General features: G+C 36.2%; 1 protein-coding gene across 1 annotated transcript in view; it reads left to right on the plus strand.

Annotated features, from left to right (window-relative positions):
• Nucleotides 1-12,028: 12,028 nt before the first annotated feature.
• The window catches only part of LOC106464777 (protein obstructor-E-like), an 11,244-nt gene continuing 8,320 nt past the window's right edge, over nucleotides 12,029-14,952 (plus strand). Inside the window, exon 1 of the mRNA XM_013924935.2 lies at nucleotides 12,029-12,160. Coding sequence (XP_013780389.1) covers nucleotides 12,115-12,160 — 46 coding nt within the window. The 5' untranslated portion in view covers nucleotides 12,029-12,114. The remainder of the gene's footprint in view (nucleotides 12,161-14,952) is intronic.

A 14,952-nucleotide genomic window follows, 5' to 3' on the forward strand; every position in this document is an offset into this window, starting at 1 on the left:
TAGTTACTAGTTTTATTGAATAAGTAAATGTATTCGAAATCGTTCAACGCACGAAGAAAATATACGGGACTTAGGGGTCATTTTAACCCCTTTGCCTCCCCCGTGAGGCTCTAAAAGTGCACGCCATTTTGGTAACAATTATTTCAGCGTTTCGTCGGTTATGGGCTGACACACGTACGAACATACAGACTTGTGTCAAGTAACGGTTCGGTTGAACTAGTTATTAGAACATGCCGATTATACAAAGACCGTAATAATTTTATACGAATTACTACAAAATACTAAATATTCAGTGGTTGTAACCTTTACCCTAGAAATACTTTTCTATATATTTAACAACTTTTCTAGAACTTTTACATTCTTTACTCCTTACTTTTAAAATAATAAAAAAGACAAAGAATAAAATGGGGTATTTTAAGGACGACGTAGGTGGCGCTGTTCACCTTGACTTATCTATTGTTAGATGGTCGAAGAGATCGTGAGAAAGTTCTTCCCTGAATTGATTATGTAGGCCTAGCTTAGCTACATATATGTTTTCTAACTTTCCATGACCTACACTAGTAGGTTTCTGTAACTGGATATAGCCAGAGGTAAAAAATAATAATAATCTGAAAGTGAATAATTATCTCTCTGTAAAATATGTTGGAAGTTCATTTATTTTATATTTTAATGTTTCCCAGTTAGTTAATCACCTGCATAAAAATAAAACAAGAGTGTACAATAAAAACTTGGTGTCACGTGTTTGATTTTTTTCACAATTAGTGTGCATCGAATGGGAATGTCATCTTTATACAACTTACAAAATGTAGAGTTTATAGCAAGTTAATACGTATATTAAACAACTAAAAGGAAGGAACCTGCACGTCCATATCCCTTAAAAATTATCATTAAGTTATTTCTCAAAGCGCCCCAAATGGCACAGCGGAATGTCTGCGGACTAAAAACCGGGTTTCGATACTCTAGGTGGGCAGAGCACATATAGCCCATTGTGTAGGTTTGCGCTTAACTACAAACAAACAATTTCTGAAAGCATTTAGCGTTAGAAGTAAAAAAATGCAACTCAGCTCCTTGATGAATAGTTATTTATTTTCGTATATCATTATCTATGTCTCGTAAGTTTGATTGAATTTTTATATATGAAAATGGTAGCAATATGTTATGTATAATACAATATGTAATATCAGTGTTTCGTTTTCCTTAATATACCATATTAAATGTTAATATTTGCCTAGATATTATTTTATATTGCCCAGTGGTAAGCTTCAGAGCTTATATACCAAAATTCGGGGTTCCATACCCGCGGCGGACACAGCTCAGACAACTTACTGTGAAGCTATAATTATTCTTGCTAGGTACCTGATATGTAGCTTTTGTTTGACTGTGTGTTTTTTGTGCTGTAATTTCTTCATAATAGATGTCGCTTTTTCCTTTTAAAAGTTGTTTTTTTTTCACTGCTTTATTGTGTAATGAAGGCGTATTCATCTTAATTCTCGCAGCTTACGTTTTCATGGTTACATTCCGTTTATATATCCTTTAAAATTCAAAATAAGAAGTTCCTGAAAAACTATTCAAACACAAAGTTTTAGACTATTATTTCTGAAGTGTTGAGCGTGACAAATTCAGTAAAGCTTAAACTCAAAGGTCAAGGGTTACATTTCTTTTCTTATTAAAAGTGGTGTTATAAGTTACCAAGCAAGTTTTCGAGACGCGCGTGTTATCATTTGAAATAATAAAAGACAGAGAGGATATTATTATCTGTAAAAAAAAAGATTGCAGTCTATAGGTCAAATTTAAATCTGACGTAATCGAAAACACAAAAACAAATTTCGTATCTCCTATGTGAATTAATTTGTGTCTTACAATCAAATAAATATAGAATTCAACGTTTGGTGATTCTGGGCAAGAAATGGAAACAACGAAACAAAACCAGATGTACTGCATGAATATCTTTGTAACTTTCCCAAATTCCAGCAGTAACAACAGGAAGTATTCCTTAATGGTTGAACCCTGTGTTTGGAAATCGGTCAGGGGGAAGGGTCAATATTGCTTGGAAACGTCGAGTTTGTTAAAAGTTGGTCAAGGGTCAAAGATTTGGTTTTTAGAATTAGTTTTCGATGAGCATCATAAACTAATCTCAGGCAGATAGAAACAAGAAAACAATAACATATTTTATTTGCACTTTTACTCTATACATGAATTCTGGTTAAGCTAACTTCACTTTTATTGTGTTTACTATCCGGTTCTTGGCAGCGCATGGTACATCCTGGTCTTCTTTCAAAGCCTCTCATCACGACATGGCCAAACTTCTTTTTTTTTGTAAAAGAAAACATTTCGAATATTCCGGAAGATATTATTACGTAAGCGTTACTACTCAAACTCCCCACCCCACCTACCCCGCGCGCACACACCTTATTAATTAGTATTGAATGTAACGTTCATGAAATAACAAACCACAGATTTAATTTTGCTACTGGTTCCACTACGTAAACAAAAGTTTTTAAACTGGATGAGAAGCAGGTTTAATTCGATTGGTTTGTTTGTTTTGAATTTCGCGCAAAGCTTCACGATAGTTATCTGCGCTAGCCGTTCCTAATTTAGCAGTGAAAGACAAGAGGGAAAGCAGCTAATCATCACCGCCAACTCTTGAGCTACTCTTTTACCAACGGATAGTGGGATTTACCCTCACATTATAACGCAATAACGGCTGAAAGGACGAGCATGTTTGATGGAACTGGTATTTGAACGCGCGATCCGCAGACTGCGAGTCGAGCGCCCCCTAGCCACCTGGCCATGCCGGGCCCTTTTAATTCGAGAACTGAATGCTTCATTAACGATCTTTAGTTCCTAACCTTGACATGTCCTATATATGGACATGGCCGACAGAGATGGCGCGCTTTAGATCACTCTTTCAGTCAAAACCAAATGTTGTTTATGCTTACAATGTACCCCCCCCCCCAAAGAAAACGACCAACAACAACACACACACACCAAAAAGCAACAGTCTATTATAATTTCGTTTTGTTTTTAACCAGGAAAATTTTGCTTAAATGGATGGGGTCAGTTCGTGATGCACGTTTTGCGCCTCCATCAGCACTTGAATAGTTTTGGCAGTCACATATTCTTTTGAAGAAAGATCGTGACCACATCCGGAACTAATGACTTTAGGATTTTTCCTAGGAGTGCATTTCCTCCAACCTTGACTAAAAATCTAATTACATCAGATCTTGGTTAAGTTTCACTTCATCTACTGTTCTCGATTTATCTGAGGAATCAGTCTAATGAAACAAGTGGGTCAGTGACGTAGAAAGTCCCCTCCCCAACTTTTCAGTCTGTCTCAGTAAAAATGCATCGAAATTGGGAAAATTATTCTTATGAAAAGCATGAAATTTAATCCAGAACCTCGGTCGTTATGGGTGTGCCTGAGGCGCACATTCCCTCGCTTCGCTCTGTCAAACAAAACTTGCCCCCCCCCACTTATAATTTTTCCTCCTACACCTCTGTGAATTGCATCTTTACTTAAATTTGTTTGTTTGTAGCTATGCACAAAGCTACACAATAGGCTATCTGGGCTCTCTGTTCTGGGTATCGAAACCCGGTTTCTAGCGTTGCAAGTCTGCAGAAAAGGACCGAGGTAGGAAACGTCGATGAGAAAGTCCATTCCTTATATGTTTGCGCTGCTTATAAATTCAAAGATCTGTTTGTAGCTATGCACAAAGCTGCATAATAGGCTATCTGTTCTCAGCCCAACATGGGTATAAAAACGCGGTTTCTAGCGTTATAAGCCCGCAGACAAATTGGTAGCAAATTCAAAGAAATTATATGTACTCACTCGCTCTTTAATGCGGCGACAATGTGAGTTTTTATTAACAACATCAAAACCTGTTAGTACAAGTCGTCTTCCTATGTGTTCAAATGGTGATACTTTGTAAACCTGCAGTTAAACGTAGTCAACAGAAAGCGTGGTTATTGTTGTTTTTGTAAACCTCTAGTTAAACGTAGTCAACAGAAAGCGTGGTTATTGTTGTTTTTGTAAACCTCTAGTTAAACGTAGTCAACAGAACGTATGATTATCGTTGTTTTTGTAAACATCTAGTTAAACGTAGTCAACAGAACGTATGGCTATTGTTGTTTTTGTAATCCTGCAGTTAAACGTAGTCAACAGAACGCGTGGTTATTGTTGTTTTTGTAAACCTCTAGTTAAACGTAGTCAACAGAACGTATGACTATTGTTGTTTTTGTAATCCTGCAGTTAAACGTAGTCAACAGAACGTATGGTTATTGTTGTTTTTGTAAACCTCTAGTTAAACGTAGTCAACAGAACGTATGGTTATTGTTGTTTTAGCACAACGCTAACAATGGGCTATCTTTGTTCTTTCCGCTGCGGAAATCGAGTTTCAGACTTTAGTGTTGTAAGTCTGTAAAGCCACCGCTGACCCACTGGGAGAACAGGAAGTTTATAGAGCTCACTTATTTCTTTTTATTTAAAATCAAGAAAAACAGTAAATACAAATATAGTCACGTGACATTTACCGCTGTTTTCATACAGTGAACTATTCTTCATCGTTATAAGTTTGCTTGTTTTTCTGTAACTTTTAGTGTCTGGTTTTAATGCGGTTGTGGAATAATATTCTGTAAATATTATTTAACAGTTTTTCAATGCTGAATAGAAACGTTGCAAAGAAAAGGGCTCTCTGAGTTCTTCAATATAATTTAGTAAACTTGACCCAAACCTTGTTGGAGAAGCCTGTATGCTGAAGTATATAGATAGATACCCTGTAACCTGAGCACTTTCAGAAGGTGGACCTTTAAAAAGCATTCGAGTCATAGGGTATCGTATTTTTGTGTTAAATTGTAACTGCGTGTTTTTCTAACATCATGAATAGATAGATAGATACGTGTTTCGAGTTTCCTGCCCTTTAATTTTGAGACACAAAAATTTAATCTTTATCGAATAATCCTACGTTTGACAAAATAGTATGTCAATCCAAAAACTACACTACCTCGTACTTGGTAAAAATATCATGTGTAGTTAAAACCATTTTCAGTTGGCTAAATTCAAATAAATACATTGTTTCCTGCCTGTTGGTTCCTCTGTTTCTATGTTGATTATTTTAAAAATTGATTTTTTGATCATGAGTTACTGAACAAATAATCGCTTAACCCCTGCAAGGCATCTTTGTTCTAAATCTACATCGGGTCAACATAGTGTCTTATGCCAACAGTCAACATCTCAGTTACCACGTGAGGAGTAAGGTATCATTGAACAACCTGTTTCCGTAACGCATGGGGTTTGCATTGGAACAAGTTGGTTTGGCAAGCAACAGATTCGAAAGGAGGTCATACATCTCATCTAGATATTTCTAATTTTATAATGTCTATACGTTTACACCCAGGAATAAAAATATATTTGTAAAGGTCATTCATATCGATTACACTTAGCTAATTATTTAATTAAAACTCGCAAAATAAATCAATATAAAGCTTAATTATTAAAATAAATAATTTTGTAAAATCATAAGAGAGATCCTTGACTTAAAAGAGCGAGCTCAAAAATTAATTCCGTACTATTTTCTATTCAGAGAAAATGTGTGAACTTACACTGGTCGCTTTGGTCAAACTAATTAAGAATTCCGTACTACTTTCTAGTCAGAGAAAAATGTGTGAACTTACACTGGTCGCTTTGGTCAAACTAAGTAAGAATTCCGTACTACTTTCTAGTCAGAGAAAAATGTGTGAATTTACACTGGTCGCTTTGGTCAAACTAATTAAAAATTTCGTACTACTTTCTAGTCAGAGAAAAATGTGTGAACTTACACTGGTCGCTTTGGTCAAACTAATTGTCACGAATCAATGAGAAGATAAACGTTTTCCTGTATTTTTGACAACTTCGTTACTGAGTGTCCATATACCGCTTGTTGTTTGCTTTCTACCTGATTACTGTATTTTCAAATAGTTTTTGTTTTAATCCTCGTCCGAATTCAAAAGTTTTGCTATTTTATTCAAGATAAAATGTTTTCCTCTACACACAACTAGTGCTCTATTTCAGATTTTTTTCTTTACATATGAGAATAATCTTTATTTCATCTTTCCCTCTCTTTCCAAAAGCTCCCCCCCCCTCAGTGGCACAGCGGTATGTCTGCGGACTTCCAACGCTATAATCCTGGTTTCGATACCCGTGGTGGGCAGAGCACAGATAGCCCATTGCGTAGCTTAGTGCTTTATTACAAACAAAACGAGCTTTCTCCAAAATTTTTTGGTACTTGTCAGTGGACATGTCTCATCCATGGCACGTGATAGGAATATTTTCTCCACCAAGCACACGAGGAGATTTTTCATCCCCTTTGGCAGTTTTGGTGACATTATAGTTTGGTGCCACAGGGTCGTGAGAAAGATAAGACTGACATATGATAACATAAAAGAGGTTAGAATACAGATGGCGGTTCAAACGTTAACGTGATCAAATCATGCAGAACGTTAAGTTATAACATAGAAAACATTCGAAATGTTAACATAAGATAACAAAACTAGGACTATAGCTAGTCGATCATCGCATGTTTGTGAAATCGGACTTAAGATTTGTCAACAATGACCTATGAAAGCGGACTTAAGATGTGTCAACAGTGATCTACGTGTCCTAGTTAAACTCGCTATCAGAGAATCGAAACGACTAATTCAGCGAAATCCGTTGACTTCAACCTGTTTATTAAAATCTAAAGTTAGCGACGTCCTTTTCAGCGGAGTTAACAAAGGCACTTTCTAGAGGCCATTTTTCGTTATTTGTGTACGTTAAGGCAGGAAATCTCACCGATTGATAATATTTTTTTAAGATAATCAACAGATAATATTACAGATAAACTATATTTTGTGGTGTTTGCTAAATTTTATCAACAACAAAAAATGAATTATTACTCTTGTACGTATTTCGAACTTTTAAACTGCATGTATTGTCTGCGTTCAAGAAACTTGGTATTTTCTTTACAGTTTGTTTGTTTGTAATTATACACAAAGCTACACAATGGACTATCTGTGCTCTGCCCACCACGGGTATCGAAACCCGGTTTCTAGCGTTGTAAGCCCACAGACATGTCGCTGTGCCCCTGGGGGGGTTTCTTTACAGGAATTACTTAGTCAGTTTTTGGTCTTTTCAGCGCGAAACTACATAAATGGGCTGTCTGAGCTGTGTTCATCGCGGAGAATCGAACCCAGAATTGTTTTACAGGAATGTAAACATTTTGAGTTATTCTTTCTGGGATGACTTTCAATTTTTTCATGCTTTTGATTTCTTATAGGAAAGCATAAATCCAGGCATAGAAACATATAACCTATACGTATTGTTAATTTTATTTTAAACCCGTCACAAGTAAGGAAATGTGTGGCGATAATCCAACGAAGAGAGAGAGAGAGAAGGTGGCCTTGTTGATGTTGACATTCTGACCCTACTCAATGTTAGAGTAAAGCGAGAAAAAATATGTATAAATTAGCAAGATATCATTTCTCTCTTCGCTAAAGCGACATTTCAACTGGAATTACCGGTTTTTTACGATGACGTAAAGTAGCAAAATCTGATAAGCAAACTTCCCCTGTCGGTGGATTGTGGCAGCTATAACTTGCCCTAATGTTGTTCATGCAAAGAGAATGCATACAGTTACGCGCAGAGAGGTTAAGATAAGATATACGATGGAGATAAGATAATTCCTGCTGATTTTCTGTGGTCGTGGCGGAAACTCATAACACACATAATAATAACGTTTGTGTTTTGTTTCCTGTCGTTTGTACCATCGTCTACTTACGTCAGAACAATCAAGTAGCACAGTTCTTTGATGCTTTTTAAAATGAAACTCCTGGTTGAGAATACTTCTACAAGTGTATAAAGGACACGAGAAATACTAACACGTGACCGTAATTGTACCAATCAGCACCGGCATCTACTTCTCACTAGAAATCATTGTTTATTAAAGATATTTTGTGAGTTTGTTTCAGAATATTTGTGCAAGTCTTCCCAAGGGTTACCTGCACATAACTCTCATTTCGAATCGATAAACTTGGAAAGGCAGCAAGTCAACAGTACCCACCTCCAATTGATGGGCTACTCTTGTCTGCCTGAATAGTGCTCTTATAGTGCACCCGTGGTCCCAAAATGAGGAGCGAGTTTTTGCGAAGGAAGAATATTCGATATCCATAGCCATTCAAAGATGAAAATTCACGACGAAACCCTTCCTAAATATTTCACAAAGGAGCTTCCCTATGTTGCTTTCGTACAGACAAACCCAAAACAACGTGTCATTTAAACTATTTGCCAGTAGAATGTCTCGAAATTCGACAACGAGTTGTGATACTTTGCTCAATTCACGTTCTTATCCAACCAAACAAATTCGAATACTTCACCACCAAGATATGATCTTTCTAATAGAGCCCCCCCCCCCCCGTGACACAGCGGTATGTCTGCTACAACGCTAGAAGCTGGGTTTCGATACCCCTGGTTGGCAGAGCACAGATAACCCATTGTGTAGCTTTGTGCTTAACTACAAACAAACTTTCTAATAGGTGTTTTAAAACTAAAACCCTTTTCCGGCAATGATGATACTGAGAGTACTTACCGCACCTTGTTAACAGCAAAACGAGTTTATAATACCCCTCCTTCAAAAGGTTTAATTATTCAACTCTGTTTACACAATTGTTAACAGCAAAACGAGTTTATAACACCCCTCCTTCAAAAGGTTTAATTATTCAACCCTGTTCATACACAATTGTTAACAGCAGAACGACTTTATAACACCCCTCCTTCAAAAGGTTTAATTAATCAACCCTGTTTATACACTTGTTAACAGCAGAACGACTTTATAACACCCCCTTCAAAAGATATAATTAGTTAACTCTGTTTATACACTTGTTAAAAGCCGAACGACTTTATAACACCCCTCCTTCAAAAGGTTTAATTAATCAACCCTGTTTATAACACCCCCTCCTTCAAACGTTTGCACTTGTTCACAGAATTCTCAGAACTCAACTTGAATTGGTAAACACAATTTGAGAGAATTATATAGCAAACCTATTCGAAACTCAAATGACAACATGCTGAAACAGCTTCTTGCACGTGCATTTAAAGCATAAACATGTAATATATATATATATATTATTGGCATAGAAACAACAACAAACACTGCTCTAAAAATTGGCTTTTAAGAAATCATTTTAATGTTACAACATTACATGAAAATTGTGATTTAAAAATTAGAAAAAGATTTGTTATTAAATTTTAACAAGACATACACACAGAAATTAACATGCATTCATAAGAGTCGCTCTTAGTAGGACTTACACCTATACCTATAATTGTTTTTTGCCCATTTCTTTTTCTCTTCTTCCTTGCCCTTCATTGGCATAGCAGTATGTTTTCGGAATCAGACCGCTAGAAACCGGATTTCGATACCCTTGGCGGGCAAAGCACAGATAGCCCGTCGTCTTCCTCTCTATATTCATACGTAATGGACAGACATACATCCGTTTTCCCAAACGATATCATTCTACTAGTAGAACGCTTCGAAATTCGACTACATATATAGAGTTGTGATATTTCAAGCCACAATCTAAAAGTTAGGACTATCAAATTCATACCGGAAAAGTTTCTTACCAAACGTTTTTGTAAACAAAATTTTCAATACTTGCACCTTTCAGGGACACAAGTTTTTAATCGATTGAATAACAGTAACATGGATTGTTCTTTAAAACTCATAACGTAGGTAAATTAATATGTAGAATTATACACGGACTTTTCTTTACGTTAAAATATTTTTATTTGCGAGCTTTCTGCCCTCTTACCGGAGCTTTCATCGGGCAACATCGCTCAGTGCATTGTTGCCCGATGAAGTCTCCGTTAAAAGTCGAAAGCTCGCAAATATAAGTATTTTAACGTAGAGAAAAGTATGCGTATAATTCTACATAGTAGGATGGATAGAGCTACGTCAGATTAGTGCAACCCAGACAGACAGACATCCCTTTTCCCTAAATTATGTTACTCTATGCACTAGGATAAGGTTTATCTATACGTAAAGTTATAACTTTTTAGTTCAGTACATATGTGCATATAAGATTAATCTCTGCTTTTAATATCATAAATAAAAGGGTCGGTTTGTAAGTTTGTTCACATGGACTGGAATTTTAGGGAACTGTGAATCAGAAAATAAAACTTGACACGAAAGGCTCAGTGTTTTGAAATACAATCTGCTATGATAAAAGCGGGTACCAGAGTTTAACTTATTATCCATATACTGTTACATGCATTATAATACAGCTTAATTTGAAGATTTAAACCTTTAACAGTTATAAAAGGACAGAGTGTACTGTATCCTTCACTATCTAGGACATTCTATTCTGTTTATTTGGGAGTCTTGTTAGTTTAATTGTACAAAACAATAGCTTTTGAACCTCACCGTGTAAGAGGCTTATATTTCAGAAGGAAATCGTGTTGATACCTTTGGTTATCTTCAGAAGTTTAGATCGTTGGTAAAGAGTCGAGATTTACAACAACAAAAAATGGAAATGGGGTCTGGGAATGACAAGTTGCCATAACAATGAACTTGGAAGGTGGTAACTGCAATTATTTTACAACAGTAGTTTACTTTGTCACAGTCAAAATATTATAAAAGTAAATTAGTCATTAACCATTTTATTTAGTGTATAAAAATTGTTTGAACTATTTATTACATAACTGAATTTAACAAAAGGTAGAGAAATTTATCTACAACTTACTACATCCATGGTTAATGATACTTATCCTAGTACAACAAAGAACCATCATGAAAAGGAATTAAAACAGTCATTCAGTTTGTGTTTTTGTCGAATTCCACATAAAGGCATGTGAGAGCTATCTGCGATAGCCTTTCCTGATGTTGAAGTGATTATACTAGAGAGAAGGCAGCTAGCTAGTCAACAGCACTCACCGCCAACTCTTGAGCTACTCTTTACCAGCGAATGATTGAATTATCATCACATTATAACGCCCCCACGGCTGTAAGGGCGAGAAAGTTCAACGACGGATTTCTATACCAGACCTACACTTTCAGGTATTAGTTTCGGTTTTAAATAGAAAAGACAATTTTAAGAAATATTTTCGGCCTGGGACTTTTACTCATTAACATCCAATAAAAAACTTTGCTTCTGAACACCTGAAAATTGAAAAACCGGTTAGCTTATGGGTGTGTTTTTGTTCCCAAGATCTATGTGCTTGTCAAAACCAGCACCGATATGCGAAAATCTGACTGCAAAGCTAAAGAGACCTGATGCACCTGCAGCAGGTCGAACAGAAGTCAAACTGGTTACCGAATCATGCATTTGATCTTCCTAATGCAAAGGAATGAATGTACTCGTACTTAGTCGTGAACAACCAAAAACTTGCATATCGCTGAACTTTTAAATCTTAGCTTTTAAGAATCAAGATCATTAAAATGACAGAAGATACGCTGTAGTTCCGGATTTTATTCAATTTATAGTCTTCTTTAGACTTGATATCCGCTAACAGGCATGTTCTTGGAAGATTTTTGTAAAAATTACTTGTGGTATTGCTTTCTCTGCATACTACCCCTGCAGCTTTTTGTACTAAAATAAACAATTTTCGATTTATTAAAGTTTTAAAAACTCGCGTGGCTGCACTTTAGCTATCACATTTGAAAATTTCTTCATTACCATGTAAATGCAGATTTCTAAAAAGATAAATTACGTTAATTTTTAATGAATCATTTATATATGTCTGTAACAAAAGAGAGAGAGAGAGGTTGAAAGCTGTGAAAATGTAACATTTCCTGGTATAACACGAATAATAAATCACGTCTATATCCACTGGCAACAGGTGTTGTTGAATATTCGCTCGCGACATCAGCTTTCTTACTAGGTCAGGAAAGTAGTTCACGTGACCTAAAGGGAAATTCAATAGCTTTCCATAACATGTTCGTCTTCTTTAAGAAAGAACCAATGAGAAGCCGCACTTGATGCGCCAATAAATGTCGAAACTTTACAAGTTTAGTACAAAACTGCCGAGTCAAGACTAAGGAGTCAGAACTCGTTTGAAACTTGCTAGTGAAGAATCATCAGACAGTATAATACTCTCCTCATCTTAAGATGAATATATTCCTGGTGGGACTGATTCTTCTTGTTAGTGGCTCATGTAAGTAACGAGACTTGTTTTATCTGCTTATAGCGCGCCCGAGAAAAGTATGATTGGATTAGAGAGGACTAACATTGTATGATAGAAATGACAATACCTATTAAAATATTGTAATGTTTAATTTAAAAATAGGTTTGGGAAGATAGAGTTAAACAAACTAATCTTTCAGGTAATCAGTATATTGTTTTAACCCATGCTAATCTGTTATTAAAAACATAATAGTGAAACTTTCCAGTCAACTGCAATTTCACCAGAGTGGTGAATATATGTGCAAAAACAAAACGAAATGTATCCAGTCTCTGGGGAAATAAAAGTTAAAAAAATGTCTGTATGATGTTTTTCGTTCCAAAAATTAACAAGAAATTATATCACACACATATATATATCCTGAAATCCCTGTTTTGTACCAGAGATTTTAGGAAAGATATGCAATATGCATTCAGGACGATTTTGAGGTCATAACTAACCTCAACAATAAGCGCCATCAAGCGAAATTAAATCCTGCTCTTCAAGTACAGTTTGGAAAATGCAGAACCAAGTTGACTAACGTCGGTCTCATAAGAATGCACAAAGGTTCTGTTTCAGATTTGTTATAGCAGTGTCATATGTTGTCACCGGCTGTAAGGAACGTAAATAATCAGTCATTTCAACCCAACAATTAATTAATTTCTACGGATGTGCACGAGCTATAAGACTGAAATAAACCTGGTTTCCCTTTAAGCGCACAAACGTTGCTGTTGTTGTTGTTGTTGTTTTTAATTAAGCACAAAGCTACACAATGGACTATCTGTGCTCTGCCCACCACGGGTATCGAAACCCGGTTTCTAGCGTTGTAAGTCCGCAGACATACCGCTGTGCCACTGGGGGCCCAAACGTTGCTACTGTTTTGAGTTTGGCTAATATAGTGTTAAACGTAATACTGTATACAATAGAAATGGCAACTGTAATTAACAGTTTAGAATAAAAAAAAGACCAAGGACTAGACTTGTAAAATTCAACTTGAATTTAAAACAAAAGGGAATCCTCAATAGCCGCGGAACTTGAAATTCTTTTAGGCAGGATTAGAGTAAATTAATCAATGAGACCTTTTTTTCCACTTTTTTTATTAGCTATGTTTTTGTGCGTCAGCGTATACGCGATTCCCTTTTATTATTCATCAGGATCTCTAACAGTCTACCTGAAATTCTTTTAGGCAGGAACAGAATAAATTAATCTATGAAACCTTGGGCGGGGTCAAATACATCGATCGAAGAAAGGGTTTGACCTCCTGAGTCGAAAACTGTAATAAGATTTCAAATCGGCCAAGAGATGACGGAGCTATGAGCCAAAAGTTTGTACTTAAAAAAAAGAGCCGTTCTATGAGCCGTTATGCCGCGGCTAAAAATCCTTGTACAATCGCGGGACTTCCACAAGCGCACGTGGTTGAGGCTGCATTTTGTAATTACTTGGTAATTAAATATTTATAAATATATAAGTTGTGTCACTTTATTGTGTCCTTATTTGTATTCCCTCGAAGCTACTCAATGCCATAACTAGTTTAGAGCCCCACACTGACTCAGCGCTAAGTCAGTGGACTAAAAATTGGGTTTCGATACCGTAGTGGGCACAAATAGTCCACTATGCAGTTAATTAACAGCACCCAGAGTCAAATATTGGGCTATTCTTGTATGGCCGAATAATGGGATTTGACGGCCACTCTTCTAACGCACCCACGTCTCCAAAGAAAGGATGAAGAGCGATTTCTTGTGTGTGTGTGTGTGTGTGTGTGTGATAACAAGACGAGAACGATGAGTCCGCATATGCACAGCCTGGCACGCTAACCTCTAGGATATCACTTTAAATTGATGACATTGATGCATATCACCAAGTAAATACAAGTTAACTACAATGCAGCATTACTCGTTGCTACAAGTTTCTAATTCCGGTATAGTTATAGCTACATGTCTCTCAAGCCAGTATAGTTCTAGCTACAGTTATTACTGCATGTCTCTCAATCCGGTATAGTTATAGCTACAGTTATTACTACATGTCTCTCAATCCGGTATAGTTATAGCTAAATATCTCTCAAGCCGGTATAATTATACTTACATGTCTCTCAATCCGGTATAGTTATACTTACATGTCTCTCAATCCGGTATAGTTATAGCTAAATATCTCCCAATCCGGTATAGTTATTACTACATGTCTCTCAAGCCAGTATAGTTATTACTACATGTCTCTCAATCCGATATAGTTATAGCTACATGTCTCTCAAGCCAGTATAGTTATTACTACATGTCTCTCAATCCGATATAGTTATAGCTACATGTCTCTCAAGCCAGTATAGTTGTAGCTACAGTTATTACTGCATGTCTCTCAATCCGATATAGTTATAGCTACATGTCTCTCAAGCCAGTATAGTTATAGCTACAGTTATTACTACATGTATCTCAATCCGGTATAGTTATAGCTAAATATCTCTCAATCCGGTATAATTATACTTACATGTCTCTCAATCCGGTATAGTTATAGCTAAATATCTCTCAAGCCGGTATAATTATACTTACATGTCTCTCAATCCGGTATAGTTATAGCTACATATCTCTCAAGCCAGTATAGTTATAGCTGCAGTTATTACTACATGTCTCTCAATCCGGTATAGTTATAGCTACATGTCTCTCAATCCGGTATAGTTATAGCTACATGTCTCTCAATCCGGTATAGTTATAGCTACATGTCTCTCAATCCGGTATAGTTATAGCTACATGTCTCTCAATCCGGTATAGTTATAGCTACATATCTCTCAAGCCGGT

Source organism: Limulus polyphemus, unplaced genomic scaffold (genome assembly GCF_000517525.1).
Source record: "Limulus polyphemus unplaced genomic scaffold, Limulus_polyphemus-2.1.2 Scaffold1741, whole genome shotgun sequence".
Lineage (NCBI taxonomy): Eukaryota > Metazoa > Arthropoda > Merostomata > Xiphosura > Limulidae > Limulus > Limulus polyphemus.